This window comes from Echiichthys vipera (genome assembly GCF_963691815.1).
Source record: "Echiichthys vipera genome assembly, chromosome: 12".
NCBI lineage: Eukaryota > Metazoa > Chordata > Actinopteri > Perciformes > Trachinidae > Echiichthys > Echiichthys vipera.
Genome location: NC_139837.1, coordinates 19646259 through 19668980, shown reverse-complemented (window position 1 = coordinate 19668980; position 22722 = coordinate 19646259). Strand labels below are relative to the sequence as shown.

At 42.9% G+C, this 22722-nt stretch overlaps 1 protein-coding gene across 1 annotated transcript in view; it reads right to left on the bottom strand.

Annotated features, from left to right (window-relative positions):
* Positions 1-5607: 5607 nt before the first annotated feature.
* ldlrap1b (low density lipoprotein receptor adaptor protein 1b) overlaps positions 5608-22722 on the bottom strand; it is a 29582-nt gene continuing 12467 nt past the window's right edge. The window contains exons 2-9 of the mRNA XM_083924649.1: positions 21502-21644; positions 20212-20324; positions 17199-17313; positions 16268-16340; positions 12831-12926; positions 9804-9937; positions 9393-9427; positions 5608-6949 (exon numbers count right to left, since the gene is read on the bottom strand). Coding sequence (XP_083780775.1) covers positions 6811-6949; positions 9393-9427; positions 9804-9937; positions 12831-12926; positions 16268-16340; positions 17199-17313; positions 20212-20324; positions 21502-21644 — 848 coding nt within the window. The 3' untranslated portion in view covers positions 5608-6810. The remainder of the gene's footprint in view (positions 6950-9392; positions 9428-9803; positions 9938-12830; positions 12927-16267; positions 16341-17198; positions 17314-20211; positions 20325-21501; positions 21645-22722) is intronic.

Below are 22722 nucleotides of genomic sequence, written 5' to 3'. Positions count from 1 at the left end.
TTTTGACATCATTCCATCAATGAATATGGATGTATTATATTACTATTATAATATATTTATAAACTGAGTATTCACTCCTCTTTTTCGTATTAGCGCCTCTAGGTCTTCTCCTTCGTTTTCAGCGTCACTCCTTCTACCGCGTCCTACTCAGTGACGTCAGGAAATCCCCGCACATAACACTGCCTATTATCAACTGTAAGTGTGTGTGTGTCTGTGTGTGTGTGTATCTGTCTGTCTGTGCGTGTGTATGTGTGCGTGACTGTGTCTCTGATTGTGTGTGTGTCTGTATATGTGTGTGTCTCTTAGTGTGTGCGTGTGTGTGTCTGTGCGTGTATTTGTGTGTCTACTACGACCTACTCTGTGACGTCCGGAAATCCCCGCCCACAACACTGCACATTATCAGCTGTGTGTGTGTCTGAAGAAGAATTACTTTATTTTTATCCCACACTTATTATCATACATGTTACACACACAGGCCCGAAATACACACATGCACAACCAGGACCTATACATGCAATTGAGGAGAGATGTTAGAGCGAGGGGGCTGCCAGTGACCAGCGCCCCGAGCAGTTGGGGGTTCGGTGCCTTGCTCAACAGCACCTCGGCAGTGCCCAGGAGATGAACTGGCACCTCTCCAGCCACCAGTCCACGCTCAATATATGGTCCACACAGGGACTTGAACCAGCGACCCTACGGTTCCCAGCCAGGTCACCTATGGACTGAGCTACTGCCGACTGTGCTTTGTGTGTCTGTGTGTGTGTGTGTGTGTGACTGTGTGTGTGTGTGTCCTCTGTGTCTGTATGTGTGTGTTTGTGTGTGTGTGTGTGTGTGTCTGTGTGTGTATGTATGTGTGTGAGTGTGTGTCTCTTAGTGTACGGGTGTGTGTATTTGTGTGTCTCTGAGTGTGTGTGTGTATGCGTGTGTGTGTGTCCGTGTGTCTATGTTTGTGTTTGTGTGCGCGCGCTTAAACAACTCTTGAGATATGACATCACATCTAGCAAATATCGTTTTCTCACATCTGTCAATGAAGAAAGAGTTGTTGTATCGATACAAAAGTATATTTTAACATTTAACAGGTGTAAGGTAACACATACTCCAGAAATCCCTACACTGGTGCTACATCAATGTCGCTGACACGTTTGAAACCAGAGATACTTTAATATCGAATATAATATCCGTCATTGAAGACACTTTCATTAAGTGATCAGATGATTCACACCTTCTACATAAAACCCCTGAATCAGAAGTTCTGAGTGAGCAGAAAAACTTTACACACTCATGTTTTAAATCTTTGTAAGAAGTTTATGGATTTTGGTTTCAATTAATCATTCAAACACAATTGTACTCACATGCAAATAAGCACCACTGTACAATGCGCATCATCGCGGCTCCCTCTCCTCTGATAACTGATCACAAACCTGCAGACACGCTGGGTGTCAACCTGGTGTCACCATGCTGTCAAACCGCAAAATACTGAAGTAAGGAAAATCAGTTTCCGGTTTGATATCAAAATAAAGTCAGTATCGTAGTACTTCTGCCATAGACTTTAGGAAACTGTTGTATGACTGTGCAATACAAGCCCTAGCCCAGAGGAATCTAACTCTAAACCCTCACATAACGAAATAGATACAGACAAGGATAAAATCGAACTGATTTTCTGCTTAGATTATCTTTTATTTTGAAAGTCGGAAGTATCTGCTTGCTTGTGGCAGGTGGGAGGTGTGAGTAACGCCGCGGGAGTTTTCTGTCATCATACTCAGATGGTGCCAAAATCGTGGATAATAATGAAGTTGATTGTTTTGTTTGGTCCTCATGAGCGCAGTATTATAATAATGTGCAGGTCTCTGCTGTTCCTGTTGATAACTACCTGACAGGTACACTTCATTTATTTCATATTTTAAAGTATTGCACTGGCCTGAAGACTTCAAAAGCCCCCAAACTAATCCTCAACAAATTTTCTTAAATATAGTACATTTGTCATGTTAAATAACATGTATAGGCCTATACGTTGCTACATGGGGATACCTTTGAGGTAGAAGCATGTCTATGACCAGTCCCGGCGGCAATTCAACCAATCCAACCAACAAACGAAGGCGACGTGCTGGCCGATTACAGGTGGTGGGGGCGGGTCACTGAGGGTACGCTCTGAGTACTTGACGTGCATGGTCGCAGTACGTAGTCGCTAGTGTTCGGTATGGATATCCGTCCTTATTCCCCAAAAAATACGCGGACAAGCAGTGTGGCAGCGCCATTCACTTCAGCTGGAAACATAACCACTGAAGTCAACAGTGACACTGGAGTAAACATTCATGCTAGGAGAGCTAGCTCCGGCAGCTAGGGAGCACAGGGAGCAGCACCTAGCAGTGTAACTCATGTGCATGGAAGAAACGTGCCACTACTAAAAGTGGTTATACCTTCCTGCGCGTCTCTCTCCCCATCACACACACACACACACACACACACACACATAAACAAACTTAGGTTACTTGTAGGCAGATGAGTTACACTGCTTTGTTCTGCTCCTTGTGCTCCCTAGCTGCTGTAGCTGCCTCTCCCAGTAGGAGTGTTCCCTTCAGTGCTCAGGTTGACACCAGTGTATGGTGCCATCTGCAGGTCACAACCCTTGTTGCTGGTCTTCTTGAATAAGCCTGAGTTAAATAAATGGACACGGCTTGACACTATTTTGTTTGTTTGTTTTTTACATTTTGGGATGAACTGCTCCTTCTTAGTATGAGGGAAATGATTTATCCGCACTGTACTGTAGGAGTGGTCACAGAGCCATTGTTCAGCATGAAGCAAATCAATTGTAGGTTGAAAAAGTTTGCCCCCCTGAAAAAATGTAATGACCCCTCTTCATTGTTTCTCTGCAGCTGGGTCTGTTTATGACGAGTGTCCCAAAGGGCTGTCTCAGGGTTTCCTTTCTAGTGGATCGTTCAGATGGATTATCATTCCCATATCTGGTGACAGTTAATAAAAAAAAGCCTAAACCATACAAGTTATTCTAAATGATAAGGTTCAGAGCGTGATCACACTATCCTTTTGGCCGCGGCCAAAACCGGTTTTTCAGCTAAAGTCTAGTACCTTTAAGCAGTGTGAGCGCACCCGCTCCGCGCTCAACTGGGGCCAGCTGGGCCGCCACGGCCCGCTTGAAAGAGGTGGGCTTTAGCGGAGCCGTTTGCACATGTACGAGCACGAGCGTGCGCACGTGTACGCGCACGAGCACGAGCCCTACGGCAGTAGCGTTATGTCCGCCTGTTCTGACATGTAAATAGAAGGACGGACCATGCGCGGACATTTAACAACAACAACAATGGTGGTGAAAGGTTCACGTTGGTGTGATGCGGAGGTGGAGTGTTTACTGCAGATTTGGTCGGATGAAAATATTCAAAAACAGTCGACAAGACGCACAAAAACTCCGAAGTCTATGGAAAGATTTGTAAACAAAGCCACACACACGCGATCAATGCGTGTGACGTGTTACGGCTTGAAGGCGTATGGACAGCAAGAAGTATTGGCCGAGGCCCTGGTAGTGTGAGTACAAACGGGGCTGGGGCGCGGGGGGGAGAGGGAGGGGGGACAAGTACCCTAAAGTCCGGGTCGTGGTCCGGGAGGACAGTGTGATCACGCCCTCAGTCAGCACCACAGGTTGACATACTGTAGGATTCTGTATGAGAAACTATGTTAAGTAACACGGTGATACTGCTCCCTCCAGAGGTGGCAGAGGATACCACCGTTTATTTGACTTTTGTTTCTCTTTATGGTCATTCTACATCCATTTGAGTGGTTTTGCTTTTTATTTGTGGTGGTTTTGTATTTATGTTTAGTCGTTTTTCATCTAAGCTGAATCATTTTGTGTGTCTTGGTTGTCAATTTGTGTCTATTTTCAGTCATTTAGTGTGTCATTTTGTGTCTACATGTGGTCCTTTTTGCTAGTTTTGTGTCTAAATGTGGTCATTTAGCATCTCTTTGTGGTCCTTTTTGGTAGTTTTGTGTCTAAATGTGGTCATTTAGCATCTCTTTGTGGTCCTTTTTGGTAGTTTTGTGTCTACATGTGGTCATTTAGCATCTCTTTGTGGTCCTTTTTGGTAGTTTTGTGTCTACATGTGGTCATTTAGCATCTCTTTGTGGTCCTTTTTGGTAGTTTTGTGTCTAAATGTGGTCATTTAGCATCTCTTTGTGGTCCTTTTTGGTAGTTTTGTGTCTACATGTGGTCATTTAGCATCTCTTTGTGGTCCTTTTTGGTAGTTTTGTGTCTACATGTGGTCATTTTTGGTAGTTTTGTGTCTACATGTGGTCATTTAGCATCTCTTTGTGGTCCTTTTTTGGTAGTTTTGTGTCTACATGTGGTCATTTAGCATCTCTTTGTGGTCCTTTTTGGTAGTTTTATGTCTACATGTGGTCATTTCTGGTAGTTTTGTGTCTACATGTGGTCATATAGCATCTCTTTGTGGTCATTTTTGGTAGTTTTGTGTATACTCGTGGTCATTTAGCATCTCTTTGTGGTCATTTTTCAGCAACGTTTTATGAGTCAGGGGCCCTGACCTTATGGGCCCCTGGGCCTATTCCCAGTAGGCAGGTTCAGTAATCCATCCATAATTCGGACTACACCCAAAATGGTCGCTGAAGGTATTTTAAGCATATTACACTTTTCCTGAGCCATTTACTTTATTCAGGTTCCTAATCAGACCAAACATCTCTCTTAAAGAGTTCAAACATTAATGAAGAAGTATTTGACATATGTATTTTGTTCCTGAAGACTGCAAGGGAACACCAGCTGGCACCTGGCTTTAGGCCCACAAGATATGAGAGGTCCATCAGCTCCCTGGACGAGCCTTATGTCCTGATGTATCCATGGCTGTATACGTATCTGGTGTCATATTTATCACAATTAAATGAAGCACGATTTAAGTTTAAGGGCATAACTTGAGCTCTGTATTGCCTTCGTCCACATCTGAAGCATTTGAACAAAAATACAAAACTGCATTTAAAACATTTGTGTGATCAACAACAGCAAATGAGAGCTCTGGGTCAAGGCTGCTGTTGTTCCAGCACAAAAGGAGCGGAGGACTTCAGAGTTTCTGTCAATAACATATGATAAAAAGGAATTGTTTGAATGCTTCAGTGAAACCAAAGAAGTTTTTTGAGGCAGGGAAATGTAATTATAGTACCAATGCTTTTAGGCAACACAGTATACAGGTATGAATCCGATCAAGAACGACTTACACTTCTTTTTATAACTGATTAATCTGCCAATTACAATGGAAAACATAAAAGTTCCTCACATTGGAGACATTAGAAATGAGAATACTTCTTATTTTACTGAAAAAATGACTTGCTGTCAAATGATTACTGGTTGTTGGAGTGCACTTGTTTGTGCATGCTGTGACAAGGCCAAAAGTGCACACGTGTTGTTTTGATGTCAGGATAAAATGTTAAATCTATTTACTGTAATCTTTGCAAATTCAACCTTGAGAGGATATGTGCCATTAGAACGTTTGACTGAAGTGTTACACCACCAGTACAATGCAGCTTAAGCTTCACCAAAAAACATCACACATACACCATTTTTCTCTTAAAATTTATGTAAATTAATGAATTAAATTAAATTCATACATAAACAAATGCCAAAAATAACACTGGGAACTCCCCGGGAAAAAAATAGTAAACTAAAAGTCAACAATAATATAATTTAACGTACAGTGGTAGAGTGCCAAGAAAACATATTCACCCTTCAGGTTTTATTTTTTGAAACTATGAATCACAGCGGAATAATGTGACTTCCCTGACATGGTCCATGAAAAGATAGTTGTGTACAAGTGAAAGCAAAAAAGCTCTGATTTGCCTCCTTTTTCTCATCCAAGGAAATTACAACTCGCTTAGTTTGGAATTTGGCGTTTCGCAGTTTCCCACCGTTGGTGTAAAGAAGCACAATGAATCCACTGTGATTCAAAGTTAAAACAATGAAACAAAAAGAGTGAATAGAGGCACTGTATAGAAGTCTGAATAATGACGCTTATTGACATTAAATTCCCTTACATGAAGTATGTGCTTTTACAAGTGGATGAATGCAAAGTGCAAAAATAGATTTTGCATTACAAAAAAAAAAAAAAAGATTGTCGTTTTGTTCTCATCCATTATTCACACAACACTCTTGACCAAAAAATACACACATTTTTTTTTTAAAGCTTTTGTTGCCCAATGAAAGGCTGAATCCTTGAAGCACATAGGTCGCTACTTTATTGTATTGCCCAATACTGTAATTGGTGCATTGGTGGCCTTCCCTCTGATCTGGTTACCTGTCTCCATCTCTGAGTACATAAAATATGACAGCACCCTTTTTGACCCTTTACCTCACCTGTTTAAAACTCCACACATCATAGCTCTCATATCGCACTTTTTACATTGATATACTGTACATCCACACACATTTCCTTTAACGCGATGTACACAAGCACATACCACAAGCACATTACTAACAGTGAATGGGTAAACAGACACACAAAAAGGAAGTAATACACTGACTGTAACAAACATTAAATGACTGCATGTATTTTTTTTTCATAGAAAAGGGATAAATTGGTTTGTATTGCTTTGGCCTGTTCTGCGAGCAGCCTGCTTGTGTTGTCCTTCTCCGGTCCTGTAGATGCAGAAGCAACAGAGAGCCACTAGACCGAACCCCTGAGAGGACTTGGCAGAAGGGAGAAGGTGGGCGACCTTACTCATCTCACAAATGTCTCTTTTGTCACTTCAGTTCCAAACTACCGTTTCTCCTCATGTTTCCCTGTTTTCCTTCTTGGCAGAAGCTTCACTTTAGAAAGTGTCTTTTTGTGTGGCGAAGTCTGTGTCCTCTTGGTCCCATTTGCCCGGGGACAGGCACTCTTCAGTGTTGAAGTCCTGAGGGTTTACCCCAATGTCCAGGACCTGGGGGTTAGTGCGAGACTCAGCGAGTCTGGAACAAAGGAAAAATACAGACATTTGATTTTCAAGTGCTATGATGGAAATTGTTATTACTTAGTACAATGCATTACATCTAAAAAGTGTGAACAACTTGTGAACAATGGTAGGTACAATGTGTACAGAAATGGACATAAACATGAGTTATAAACACAGTGGCATCTCTATTTGTAATGAAAAGAATGTTTGTTTGTGAACTAGTCATGGCAACCTGACATTATACCCAAACATTGATATAAAATTCCAGTTTGAACCCAAACATGTTAGACCTACATGTGAACACACACCATTTCTATTCACCGGGTCAGAGTGCAAAGCTGATGGATGTGAGGCGGAGACACATAAAACACTTGTGATGAAGACACAGTGGCGCACTACAGCAGGTTCTGTGGCAGTGAAACTGTGAGTGACAATGAGGAGAGTTGCCCCCCCTCGTGAATGGGATTTGGCTTTAAAAGAAAGTGTGAAACTACATGAGTCTTAATCGAGCTGAACACTGATATCCAGACGGATGAGCAGGCTTGAATAGTGGGTTGACCAGGGGGAGAATGAGGTGGAAGTCACTAGATCCAGTGAATGACATTGTTACCTGAGTAGGATTCAAAGCTATCCAGACTGCGGCTGGGGGGGTGCAAAGGAAACAATTCAATTCAATTCAATTCAATTCAAATTCAATTCAAAAAACTTTATTTGTCCCCGGGGGGCAATTCAAGGCACAAGTCAGGCAACAATTAAACTCTGAGCTATTCAGAACAGCCTCATAATAAAGTACTTCATGTGGCAACATTGGGACTTTATGGCTGTTTTTTTGCTTTAACATAAAGACAATACATTAAGGTTAACCATAATTAGAACATCAAACTGGCCTTTGCCTCACTATGATCAACAGGCACTTCAGAGGCTTTCACAACTACCGTTAACAGTTTCCAACACAGCCAGCAGATGGCAGTGCAGTCACTTAAATGCCAATAAAAATGTTCTCAACAGGAATTTATCTGCAGCTTAGGGCGAGTAGAGCGACAAAACTGCTCATCTAAGAGAATTTTAATGCCACTCATGAAAACATAAACAGGAGTTAAAGTTAAGTACAGACACGTTGGACCTCAATTCAAACTTGTGAGGTAGCAGATGGTTTTGCCCTGTTACTTGATCTCTATTTTGTCCCGAGAGAGAGGACACCCTGGTGCCTATGATGAGCACTTTGATTCAATATATGACTGCTTATCAGTCACTGGTGGAGCGTAAAGAATAAAACACTCGTTCCAAGTCACAAAGTAGCTGTATATGATGCACATGTTTCTCAAGCTTCATATATCTCACACCCTCTGACTCTGTTGTTTATATCTGAAATAATATTGTGGAGGAGCTTACTCAAGGTAAGAAACATTTATGTTGCACAGCTCCATTAATCAGGAGTTTATTTCAATCCTCACGTAAAAATGTATGAGCCACACTATCACGTACCATCGTTTAACCATCATTCTCATCACATTCACTCTCATTTCCTTTTCTGCTCTGGCCGCAACATGACCCGGTATAAGCAGCTTCTCCTGAAGGACAAAGATGTCATCTTGGACCTCGGGGCCCCTGAATTTCCTTCAATCACAGAAATCTACATATGGATGTGTCTGTGCTAATGTTTGGAGCATCCTCATTAATCACGGAGCGGAAGATTAACGAGGTTCGGGTGTAATTACAATGTGAGCAGACAAATAATCATCTGATAACAGGGCCTCTAGGTGCTTGACTACAGACTGTGGAGCCCATTCTCTTTTTCAATAAATAAAGTGAGAGAAGATGAAGCCCAGTGTCCAATCAGCAGAAGGAATGAAAGGCAGGGACAAAGGAAATAAATGGACTAAAAGTGTTTAATGAGTCTGAAACAAATGGCTGTAAGTTGTGCAACCCAAACCTGACCACACCAGCGCAGCTTATCGGAGTATGCTGCTGATTGAGACTGATTTGAAGCATCTATAACACTGAACATAGTAAACTCCAATCAGAGACAATGGGCTTCTCTGTCAGACCTGAGTATTTCTTCTTGAGCTTATATTCCACTACAACTATACTTCTCAAAACACTGCAGAAGAAGTTACTTTCCTCCGAGTTTGTGATATAAATACCAAGCGGTGTCTCTGCGCAGCCCATATTTGTAATCACAGGCTTTCTGAGCTCATATGAAATCAGCGTGTGAGCCTGAGATGATGGTAAACGGAGCCTACAAAAGCAGCATGACTCAGGGCGGGTGTCAGCAGTGTCAGGGCATGTAAACTGAGCCTGTCTCCTGCCTGTGGGAGCCAACTGAGGTGAACCAAGGAGAGGCACTGTTTATTGCTAGAGCAGCCCAGACCGCAGGTAGCTATTTCCAGAACAGCAGTATGTGTGGCGGTTTAGTAGAGCGCGGGGGTCTTTAGGTAAAAATCCACATTGGTTCTCACCTTGAGAAAGCTTCGTCCAGACCGTCCTCCAACTCCTGCGAAACAGAACATACACATGCTGGTTAAAGTTTACGTCTTGAAAGAGATGATAAACAAACTGTGCTTATCCAGGAGACGTCACTCACACGTCACCTCTTACCACTTTTCTGTAACCTATAATGTTTTTTATCGTGGCTTCTTGCAGCCCACACCCTGTCCTGTTATGTGACCATTTGATAAGGCCACTTCTGTTCAATAGGCTATTGTCTGACTCTGTGTAGCAGCTGCAGAACTGTAGAATCCACTTCTTTGAATACAACAGGTAAAATACATCATCAGCGACTTTGGCTCATTAATCAATGCATTCCTCTCCTCCCATCTTATCAAGCCTTAACAGCTGAAACTTACTGACCAGCCCGACTTTTGTCTTACCCATACAGTATTGTTGTTCTCTGTTGCATGATTATGCACCATAAAGGGATCCGATTCCGCCTGCTTTGTTCCTGAGTGGACAAGTGCCATGTTGGCTCCCTCTGCCAAATCCAGAAGTTTTCCGGTGGCAACCTCTGTGATTCAAAACACAAAAAAACAAGAAATGCATTACTATTCACACAGACTGTATAAAAATGACATGCCAAAATGGAGCTCAGTGTGGGTTGCTCCGGCCGTCACCATCTTGGCAATGTCTGATGCCGCCTGACTACCGGTTAATCCAAAAATGAGCGAAGAGGTGGAGCGTGGATGGAGCTGAGACGGGCCGAATGAGGCTTACACCAACCTCTCACTTAATTATGCATAACTTAAAACCCGCATTTTATTTAAATGGATGAGTTATATAAAAATTCACCCCTGTACACTTTTCATGAAGGGACCAATTAGCTATACAAACAGTTAAGTAACAATTTATTTTTGTACAGGGCTATAAACATGTTTATTTGTGCTATAAAGTTGGGCATTTTAACATGGGAGTTGACGGGGATTGACTCTCTACCGGAGGTTTTAATTTGCACACTCTCATGCAACACATATGCACAATGTGTATGATGCCGCTCTATTGGCTTTGACCACTTTTTCTTATTAATAAACCTCTAATGTATCTCACTGATGCAGCCATCTGTGGATTGTCACTCAGGATAAGTGAGCCTGGAGAAACCCCCTGACTTGCACGCCTAACCACAGTAACACCACTGATCTCTAATGAGATTGGCTTGTAATGGCCTCGCCTGATGATTAATGTGTGTCAATAATGTGTGTCAACACCAATATCTGTCTCGTCTGTGGGTTAATGCTGTCCATAGAGAACAGTAAAAGCTCAATGACTCTTCTAATGCTAGAAAAACTTAACTCTTCTGTGCTGAAACCTGAACTACTTCCATAACCTTTTCCCTATTTCTATGTTCCTCAAAAGAGGTTCTCATATACAAGTGAGTCAGCATGCAATATACATCCCCTTTGACTTGTCCTCTCTGTCAACAGTGGCTCAAGGGCACTGAGACTATCCTGCTGTCATAAACAAGGCAATATTGTGGGGCTAAGGCTGTCATTCATGGGGAAAGAGAAGGGGGATTAAGACTCATCTGAGGGCAATAGCCCTAAATTAACAGCTTAGATGTTTGTCATGGTGGAGTAAACACCCAACCGGCACATTTAACTAGACAAAAGTGCCAAATATTTCGTAACTTATGCTTCTTACATGTGAACATTTGCTGTGTTTATAGGTCATTTTTGAGAATAGATCGAATGTCTTTGGATTCTGTACTGTTTGTAAGATAAAACAAGCATTGTGAAGATCTAGACGAAATTTGCTGCTGTTAGTTGCAGCCCATACATTTAAAAGGATACTTAGCTGATTTTAAACTAGCTCTGTGTCATGGCAGCGTGTGCAAATTAACACCCTTCATGGCAGAAATCCTCGCAGATTGGAGCAGCAGAGGTATGCGCCCACCTGCAGATTTCAGCAGAGTCTCGGAGGGCCGCCAATGCTCCGAGCTCCATGCGCTGCGGCCACAGAGGGGAGCCAAACACATTTTTATCTGCACACACCATCATGATAAAGAGCTGGGTTTAAATCTGCAAAATATCTCTCTGACCATGTGAAGAGGAGAAGAAAGGACAATCATTATCCACCATTGACAGCAAAAACCGGGTGACACAGGAAGAAGGGGCATTTCTATTTTGTAGCCACTGTAAAAGCACGGCACCGGGAGAGAGCTGAGGGTATCATGTCTCATGAATAAAGCTGACTCAACAACGACAACACCCCTGATCCAGAGAGTCTCTCTGACACAGTGACATGCCATCTGATCCTCCAAAGTGAAGGCTACATAAAGCTCTGCTGTCCCCAATCACTGCCTTAGGGCTGGCGCTCAGCCTGTTTCAAAAGGCACTCAGAAGCTTCTACCATGTATTACTCTGCTCTACAATTATGCCAATTTACTTTACAGAAATATAATCCGCTGGCAGCCGAATGGCCCACAGAATGGTCAGTAGGATAATGTTGGTCCAAAATACGCACACCAAGCCTCTCTTTTGCCAGAATCTGTTTCCAAGTCCTACTTTGTCGAGTCTTCTCACTGGGGATCATCCTTAAAATCCATGTTGGCCGTAAAATGTGACACATTCAGGGCCACAGCAGCAAATAAAGTGTCAGAACAGATTTAGAGATCTCTCTCTGGCTGCAGGCCACCTGGCTGGGCAGAGGGGGACACTCAGTAAAAAGCTCATGTTTTCAGAGGTTTTTGGAGTTGCCTGTTAAATAAAAACTGAAACCTCCAGTACCAAAAGGATCAGCAAAGTGGCTGCTTACAAAGTGAGACAGGGAAAAGGCATACACAAAACAGACTAACAAAGGAAAGCAGTAAAAGGAATACGTGTAAAGCAATTGTGCCCCTGGCAACAGGATGTTTCTCATCTCATTGTATCTTGGACCGTGGACAATATGGAACTAATAATGCCTTTAGGCTGCGATCACTGGATGTCAACAGCATGTTCAGAAGGCATGACCCCCGTCCTGGAATCTTAGGAAATCTGACCGAACAATTGGGGTCACAGAAAATGTAGGCCTCTTTCATGCTTCTTCTTACAAAAACAGGACTGTAATTGTGCTTCCAGCCGTAGACAGAACATGGCTTTGTCCATGAATAGTTCTCTGTTATCATAAAATGTCACGATTTGTTTTTAATGGATCTACAATAAGGCAAGAGGACATCCAGAGCATCATCACTGGCATTATCATCATACATAATCACCTCAAAATGTAATTTGCTGTTCAGCGTCAGGAAGCTTGTGAGGAAGAATAACAGAGAAGAATGTAGATTGTTGTCAGCTGACCTGCAGCCTCAATAGAAGCCAACCTTTGACAAGTGGCTGAATACCCCTCCTCTCACCCCGAGGCTATGATTACTGTGACACACAGAGAGAGAGAGAGAGAAAGACGTGATGACGGGTGACACGACTCACCTCCTCCCTTCAGGCTGCCCAGGCTGGCCGAGCTGTCCGACTGGGAGCTGCCGGCTCCTTCTCCGTCTGAACCCGACTTCACTCGCTTCTCTTTCTCTGTGCGGAGGACAAAACAAAACAAAATAAAGAGCAGACAGTGAAGGGCAAGCAAACTATGATTCTGGAGCTTGTAACAACAAGGTGAGCCTTGAAAGGAACTGTTTATTTTTCTAGCTGCTGAAAAGGTTTTACTAACCAAGTATATAATTACTGTAAACAAATTAGCAGCAGCAAATTGGCAGATAAGGTCATTACTCAAGCCATCTGCCAGCTGAAACCGAGAGAGCCCGGGCTTCAAAGATGATAACACATATCTCATAGGAGTAGTAAACATGGTAACTGCAGCATTTAAACAGAATAGGCATGGCATCTGGGTCAGTTGGATAATAGGCTCTGCTCGCCCTGAACATTCTCACCTGCTGAGAAGAAGGTTTTCCATACAGCACACATCACAAAGTAAAACTGACAACAGCTTTCATAGAGCAGCAACAACACTGCGGTCTTCAACTCAGAGGAGGAGCTACACAGCCCATATTTATCAAGCATTTCATAACGACTCCTTAGAATGGCACTGAAACTAGCAGCACAGAACACACTTGAGACTGATTGATGAAGCCTCTTCCACTGTGCAATTCACCTTTCTACTACACTCTGTGTCAATTTATGTGTCCTACATGAGGGACAATATGAACAAACAGTGTATTGTTATGTTGTACCCTCTTCTTTAAAATATGACACCCCCACTATTATTTGAAACAGCCTCACTAAGACAAGTCTTTTATTTATTACATTCAAACTGTTGGCTCTGACAGAACCATCACTGTTGTGCAGCTGCATTTTCCTCCAAACAATACAGCAAAATGGTCCAAAATGTAAGACCAACAAATGCATCTACCCCCTGAGAATTTTTGGATGTGATCACCTGCTCTGAGACGCTTGATAAATACAGGTTCAGTCTACTTACTAACACGTACATAAACACCCATCTCTGCCTATGTGAAGGTTGGACAGATGCTCAAACTCATCAAAAAGTCAGACAGGAAAACGACCTTCTGAACAAGATGCTGTGGCTACAGAACAAATGTCCATTCCTCTCTTAACGGAGCCTGCTAAAAGCATCATCATCCTTGAGCTAAAACAAAAACCCCATTTCTCATGAGTCCAGGTAGCTTAGAGACAGCAGTCTTACAAAACTTTCCCCAGGGCACCCGTTTCCTCCCCCGTCGCCTTTTCGGTTGATAGTTTTCAGCCTGCTAAACATGGAGCAACTGAAAGACATGAGAGTTCAAAGCTAGCTGTAGTGTTTACAGTGAATATTCTATGAACATAGATTTATGAACAGAGACAGGAGCAGTAATATACAGAGGAATATGGGTCAGGAATGCGTGGCGGGCTGTGGAGAACCACTGTAGGTGGTGGAGGAGTTTGTAAGAAACAGAAGTAGCAAGCTAAACAGATACACAGCAGATGCACCTTCTTCCAGCTCTGATCATCCAGGGTCTTGTAACTTAAATGAAACAGACTCGAAAGGATTTCTCCCGCATCCCTCTCCGTTTCTTCTTCTCTGCCACTTCTTTTTGAAAAAATACTCCCCTCCATAACCCCCAACCCAGGCATCAGTTCTCCTTCATCAGTGACACCGTACTGAACTGGAAAAACGCAGCTCGGCAAATCAAACGGCTTAATGGGCCCGGCAAGAAAAAGAAGACGGCAAGAGGTGAAGAATGGTAAGAGAAGGAAAGAGCAAGCAAAACATAATGAAAAAAAGGAATGTAGGAGACAAAAAGTATGAGGTGAAAGAGTGAGGAGGCAGCACATTTAATATTCAACGCAACCAAATGAGGAGGTGTGAGGAAAGGAGCCTGTGGCCTTGATGTTGGAAAAATAATCCATCCCCAAAATGGAAATGTGCCAACCTTAAAAACATTACTACACACCGCAGAAGAAGAAGGAGTAGAAATGTGGTGAAAATAAAAAAAAGAACCTGCTAGGATTTTCATACTGTGCAAGTGTGTGTCTCTAAAGGACTGAATAAATAAAATTGCCTTTGCACGAGACAGGATCAATGGCACGGACACTGAATCTGTCAAGGGGTTGAGCTCCAACTGACACACGCACACAATCATTTTCCTTTCTCTCTTACACACTCCCCATCCCAACAGCCCTTTCTGCCCCGCCTTTCATGCTCTCTTGCCCTCTCTCCTCATCTCCACCATCCCCCCTCTCCTTTGCCTTCCTCTTCTTCACCCGTCTACCTCCGTATAATAAGCAGAAGCGAGTGCTGGGAAGGGGGGAGGAGAGGGGAAAAGATTTGACAGAGGGGTGGGGGGGTCAAGGTGCCAGGTGCAAACCAACAAGACAAAGGATAATCACAAAATTCAAAGAGCGTCTAAAAAGGCAACACACATGTAAGGAGGTGCAGAAGATTGGAGGGGGTTGTGATGCAGACACCAATATTATGTGGCAAGAGCTGCTCATTTACACCAGAGTCATACATGCAGTAAATTACATGCATGTTCTGCTGAGCTGTACAAAAGAACGTGTGCAAGACTCTCCTTACACAGCAATCTGACTGCATTGTCTTCTTATCTCCTCTCTGCTATTAAAAAATGTGCCTAGTTAAAGAGGATGGATGCTTTCCAAATTTGACACAAAACAGAAAAATATAAATATATAACGGGGATAAAATAATCATTCTTTCAGTAAAAAAATTAAATATATCTGGGAAAATCCCAGCTCCCACACATCTGAGGCCTATTCTCACTGAGAATAGAGGAAACAGAGAAGATTTACCTGCAGTCAGCCCACCTCTGCCCCAGGCTAACCTCAATCCTCCCCCGCCCCCCCACGTCGATACCTTGATGAGTCTTTAACCATGACTGAGTTGCCTGTAATAAAAAGGCATCACTAACTAAAACAGGTCTCTCTGGTGGATGATTTAACCAGTGTGTGTGTGTGTGTGTGTGTGTGTGTGTGTGTGTGTGTGTGTGTGTGTGTGTGTGTGTGTGTATGTGTGTGTGTGTGTGTGTGTGTGTGGGGGGGGGGGGGTGACTGGTTCAATCAATGAGGACATTCCTCTATTGTACTAATGTGTGTGAAAGAACAATATTGACTGACAGGAACAGCTATACAGTTCTCCATCTTTTCCCGAGACCCCTCGAGAGGGTGTCAGGGACAAGACCAAAGAAGACATAAAGCGAATGTATGTTTCCACTCTGTGCAGGAAACCTCAACATAAAAGACAAGATCATTGTTTAGCTTCCTTCTCTTCTAAGTGACCAAAGGGTGTATACAGTAAATGGAGAGATTAATAACAGTGGGGGAGGAGAGGGAAGAAGAGAGGAATGTTTTCACTCTTCCGTCACACTCCTCTGAACGTCGGGGGCAACCATGCATACCTTCCTTGGCAGCCTGCCAGAATTCAAACGCCACTCTGAAAGCCTGAGCCACTGTTAGAGTTACCGCCTGGGCCTGTTGGAGGGAAGCAGAGAGACAGAGTGTGAGAGAGGGTGAGACTACATGAAAGAATAAAAGGAAGATGAGTAATACTCATATACATCTCATCCGCACGAGGGAAACTCGAGGAAGTTGAGGAGCTACGACGGCCGTGATAAAAACAGGAAGTGACCACTAACAGAAGTGGATCTTTCACAGAAACTTGAAGAGGAGGAAGAGAAACCCGTGGGCTCCATGACAAGTTGTTTATGTAACTGGGAGGATACGTGGCCTTTTGGTCAGAACTAAATTAGAGAGGGGAAGGAAGAGGAGGGAGTGGCTCACTCGTTCTGAAAACCTCCAGGGATGGAGAGAATGCCAGGGAGGGACGACAACCTCCTTCATGTTCACCTCGTCTTTCTCCTGACTTAATACTTGGATATTTGCATACATACAAGGAGGTTTCTTTGCAACATACTGTAGCTGTATGAAGTGCTTTCCTTTGATTGCCAGGCTGAATCAAATCATCTGAATAGCTAAGCATTGCGTAAAGACTGGAAACACTGAAACAGTTAGCCTAGATCTTTCCAAAGGTGAGGGGGAAAAAAAAAAATCACACCAGAACCGCTAAAGTCACTGCTACAAGCTGGAAAAAAAATGTCCAGCACACATCCCCCATAAAACAACAACTTGTTGTTCTGGATTAAACAAACAAGATATTGGATGGATTTTGTTGACTTTGGACAGAGCTCTTGTTTCCTGTCTGTATGCGAAGCTAAGCTGCTGTTGGCTGTAGCTTCATATCAAAGAGATATGACGTGAATCAATTATTGGAATCCCTTTGTTAAACAGTGGTACACAGCAACACGTGGCTGAACATACTCATTTACGTACCATTTTTCTCTTTGTGCAGAGGAAGGCATGACACTCCAGAGTCTCATTGTGTTGGCTCTGGACGATGTAGGCAAACACTTTGTCATGCATCTTGTCTGCCGTGCAATATGATATTCTGGGGGGGAAAAAAACACAAACAGATGCACACACTTGAATAAAAACTCTAAGACTTTATAGAGACCTCACATATCAAGTGCTGACATCATGCAACTTTATCTGTACTAAGCCTTTAAGCTATTCCAGCAATCTGATTCAAACTGTTCAATCTAGCATTTCTCTAGAAAAAGCCTTTCCATTCTTGAAGCCAGCTGCACACACAATCTCACCAAAAATACACACCCCAGCTGTGTGCAGGTACACAGCTTATCATGTATTTGTACTGAACACGTGCACAGTGGACATCTGTGCGGTTGGGGATGATTTTTCTTTCTGCTTTTTAAACAAGTTTAACCGTCACACTGCCACTGTGTCCACCTGCTTAACAACCCCGACACACACTGATTTGAATAAAAGCCTTCAGATTGGGCCTGTCCCCTGTAAGGTACATGAAAAGGTTCATGCAGACAGAGGTGATTGTTCTGGTCTAGGAGATCATCTACTGCACTGAGGTTTCCCTATGTCGCATGTGAGAGAGGAATCATTCTTGCTTCTCAGTCTCAGGTGCACAGCAGAGACTCAAATGAAGCTGTAATGCTGCACAAATAATGTTTTCCCCATTATTTGATCATCATGCCATTACCCTAATATCAAAGCTACGTGTACACTGGCCAGTTGGAGAGGGAGACCCAAAACGATGGAGGAAGGCTAATGAATGTCTGCCATCTGTCCTTCCTTTCCCCTTCGAGCATCAGCACTGCTCAAACTTCAGTGTGTGATCGTCACATACTCTTTTATCAATGACTAAGAAATAGGAGGTGTGGATATAATATATAAATAAATAAAAGCGAAAGGTTTAAGAATCGCAGCTGCAGTCTGCACAAAATAACTGAGATTTACGGGCAAATGTTTGGGAGGGAGTGTGTCAGGGAAATTGGGTGTCTAGGCAGATCCGTTTATTTTATTGGTCGTTCATCTTCTTAGCAGATGTACGGGGAGGAGAACTCCAATGGGGTGCACGCCACAACCAGCTGCTTTGTCTTCACACCGTCACAGCTGGACTCACCACACGCAGTCAGTGTTTTAATTGCTGTAGTATTAACCAAATATTCTTCAAATGAGAGGATTTATTAACAGTGCAGACTTGTTACTGGAGACGCATTGCAAAAATTGGGTATTTTTGCACATAAACTTAGGATAAACTAAGGAGTAGCTACTGTAAAGCTCTCTGAAATTTGTGATGGAGATGTCATCATTGAAACTGAAACAGTTAGTTGTTTTCAAACTGTGTGGCTTGGCCCCCCGTGGGAGAGTTGAAGGAGGGCCGCAGAGGGAGAGATGTGAGGCGAAGATACTGTGTGAGGTGAAAGATGCAAGTGTCTGCCGGTGTTCTGAAAACAACAGGAAGTTTGGTCCACTCATTTGGCTGGTTTGCCACCACGGTAAGCAGCTTTAGCGACAGTAGTTGCTGTGACACACAGCTCATAGAGTCAGAGTTGTAACTCAAATCTAAACATACCAACGTTTTTTAAGATTCAGTGATTTAAAAAAACAAACAAACACTCCTTTTAACTCCAGAGCCGGCCTAATGTTTTTAAGTTTTACCCAATCAAAGCAATTCAGTGACAGCTGTATGCACATCCATAGGTATATTGCTAACAGGGACTGATACTAGCTAATTCAGCACCAGCTACCTAGCCATGGCCCAATGTCAGACTTTGGATCAGTCAATTTATCAATTTAGTCATTTTTCAAGCAAAAATCAGTCTCAAACAGTCTCAGGTACCTGGCTTCTAAAATGTGAGGAATAGCTACTGAATTAACTACTGGACTGTTGGTAAAGATAAAAAAGCAATCTGAACAAGGATTCATGGGGACTGTAAGGGGCATTTTTCCATTTTTCTGACATTTTCTAGATGGCCGAATCAGAAAAACAATTATCAGCTTAATTGTTGAAACTCTGACTGACAAACTTGATTGAATGTCTGTTCAGTTTGATCTTGGTGTGTCTCGGTGCACTTAAATCTTACAGCAATGCCTTATTAATTCAAATGTGCCTCAGTTGTAAAACATTTTTTGTTTGGCATTTTGCCTATGATGAGCTTTTGTGTGCAATGTTCCTAAGGGTAAATCTGCAAAAACAGCCCAGCGATGAAGAGCCCAGATTTTTAATATAGATAAATCCTGTATGCCTGAGAAATGAACTCCACCCCGATTACTCTAAGCTGCACAGACAGGAAGCAGTTGTTCAATGACAAGAGATGCAAAATTGAGCAGGTGAGAGAAATGAAACTGGTCTCTAAAATAGAAGAACATCCAGAGGTGACACAGGAAAGCCAGAAACAATGGTTACGATAACTTTCAAAAAACTATCAACAATTGAGATTTGCCCTCGATCAGCCAATCTTTTAGGAGAAATTATTTAACACAAGCCTATTCATGCATGGGGAAAACTGATGGAAAGTCCCATCTCTCCTTGATATGTAGACTCATAAATGTGAAGTTTTAGAGAAGACATTCAAGCCTGGCTCATAAGCTCGAGGCCAATGGAGGTTAGGCAGCTTTAAGCGTGCAGGTAGTGGCAGGCAAGTGAGATCTGTAGGCATTTACTAAAGAGAATGTGTGTGTGTGTCTCACAGCTGTTGTAATGCTCCCAAGAGAGCCAAGATTGATGAGACATACTGCTGATGGACTCAAGGATTCTCCTCTCTCTCTCTCACACACACACACATACATGCAGAAACACATCACACTGCCTTGGAGAACCACACCTGCTCTTACACATCTAGTGATGGATGAGAGCAAATTACAACTTTTGTTTTGTTGTAGGTGATAAGGACAAGCTTAGGGTGAAAATATTTCACAACTGTGTTAGGAATAGTGGTAATAGTCAAACATTTGAAAGAGGACAACTGACCTGTATATGGAGATGTTTTCTATCATCTGGTTGGAGGCACTGTCGTAGAGGATGATTCCTCGTGGGGAAACCGTTAATGTGACTTTCTGCAGTTTTTTTCCGCTGGCTTTGGCCTGGGAGGGAGGGAAGAAGGAGAAAGGGTGGAGAGCACAGAGCGACAAAAAAGGGTATGTGAGTGAGACAAAGATAAGAAAGAAAAACCAAGTGTCAATGCTGTATTTATGTAAATGCAAGTTTTCATGGAATCCATACTGTAGGTCTTGAGTGCCAGTCAAAAATATGTTAAATCACCATGGAGACAACCAAAAACTGCCGCTCACTGGATCTTTTCTCTTTTTGGGACCATTCTCTGTGAACCCTAGAGATGGTTGTGCGTGAAAATCCCAGTAGATCAGCAGTTTCTGAAATACTCAGAGCAGCCCGCCAACAACCATGCCACGTTCAAAGCCACTTAAATCACCTTTCTTTCCCATTCTGATGCTCACTTTGGTCTGCAGCAGACCGTCTTGACCATGTCTACATGCCTAAATGCTGCAGTGGTTGCTGCCATGTGATTGGCTGATTAGAAATTTGCGTTAACGAGCAGTTGTACCTAATAAAGTGGCCGGTGAGTGTATGTCTATGCAATAAGCCGATTAACAAAGACATGTCAAAACAAACACATTTGAATATAGATACTTAAGAGAAATACGTTTGTATGTGAGTGAGAAAGAAAGATCCTCTCCAGAGGAAATGACACCTTTTATGGCCTGACAAAATACTACTTTACACCAAGTGCTCCTATTACACAATATGAAAAGTTCAAAAATATCCCATTCAGCAGCCTGACATCCTTTTTAGAGGGACACCACGGGCGGCCAACAGATTAGGCCCAATCAGAGCCTCTGCCCTCCTCTCCATATATCACCGTGTCCCGAGCCCCACCATTCTGCCGCTGCTAACTTCATTATCCACTGAGCTGCCAGATCCAATAACATTAAGCCCTTTCCACCATGATAAAGCTGGCTGAGCCATATACTCAGCAACAATGTCCAAACTAATTGCATCCTCCTCTCTAAATGTCAGCCTGGGCCTCGGGGGGAGCAGGCAGCCCACCAGTTACTTTTCACCAAGGTGTTATTCAGGTCATAAATAGGACAAAACTACTGGATGATTTCTGAGTGGTGGAGGTGGTGATGTGGAAAAGTTATTATATATGGTTGAGGAGACTCGTTTTGCATTGACAGGAGATTTTGGTTGCCCTGTGTTAAAGCCATTTCGGTTATGTGTGTGTCTTGTGTTGTCTCTCACCGTGGCCACTATCCTCTTGACAGCAGCCGCCGACAGCTCCTCTCCTTTGGGCTGCTCAACCATTGTGACCCCCAGGTACTTGAGCTGGAAAACCATGCCCTCCAGAAGGGTCTCCCTCGTGTCCGTCCAATTCTCTGGAAGCTCTGCAGATGAGAGACATGCATCAGTGACTCTTCTGCTCATCAACAACCTTGCTGCTTGTACTGTACGGCAGGGTGAGAGATACTCCGTTAGACATGTGTCAGTACAGCATTAACTCAGCTATGGACTCCGCTGTATTAGATACAACAGCAGCCAAAATGTATTCTCATTATGGGTGTGTGTAATGAACACATGCTTTTGCTATTCCTCTTGGCAGGAAGGCAAGAGCAAGTGTTCAAATGGAATGTATTGTCTAATGGTTAAACTAAATTAGAAATATGTTAGCATTTATCCTTCTGAGGTGTAGTTCTTCTAACATGGACTGCCTCTTAAAATGAGGGGAAGTAGAAGCAGGTGTGTGGTAGTCTAGCATGTGAGGGGATTTTCCAGAAGCCATCCATTTTTAGGGCTTTTCTCACAGAGGTTCCATGAGAGTGTACATGAGCAACTTTGCACCATTATTTAACCGCCCGAAGCCGACCTGACCCACAATCTTTAGATTTTTTATACATTACAGTAGCACAACTGTCAGTAAAGTGCAGGACAGGGACGGACAGCAGGGCCGTGTCCACACCTGTACCTGAATGTGAGAGAGACAAAAGAGAGCGGCGAAGAATGGACTATTGCATGCAATGTTACTGAAAGTTATTAATAACTTAGGTTATAAATAACTTAGGTTAATAACTTAGGCTACTCTGAATGCTGCTTTGATACTTTACCTATTTTAATCCAGGTCTGCGTCATGGAACTGTGGGCAGTGTGTCCAGATGAACAAAGGAATTAATATCAGTAAAATCTCCCTTTAAGTGTCAAATACAGGTTAAGGAGGTGAAACTGGTGCCTCTTACCAAAACTAATTTACAATCCTGCCAACTTCTGCCAATGAAGTCATTCATAAAAAATATCTTCTCTAGCACACAAGATGATGACACTTCAAGACTCAAGATTGTAATTTTTGTCAGTGGGACAAAACTCCAAGGTTGTGGTTTTGAAATCTTTTATCAGAGGGATTCCTTGAGCCGCTCACAGCAATGCACTTCTCTTCATATTATATCAGTATGAAGATAGCCAGGGGTGCCT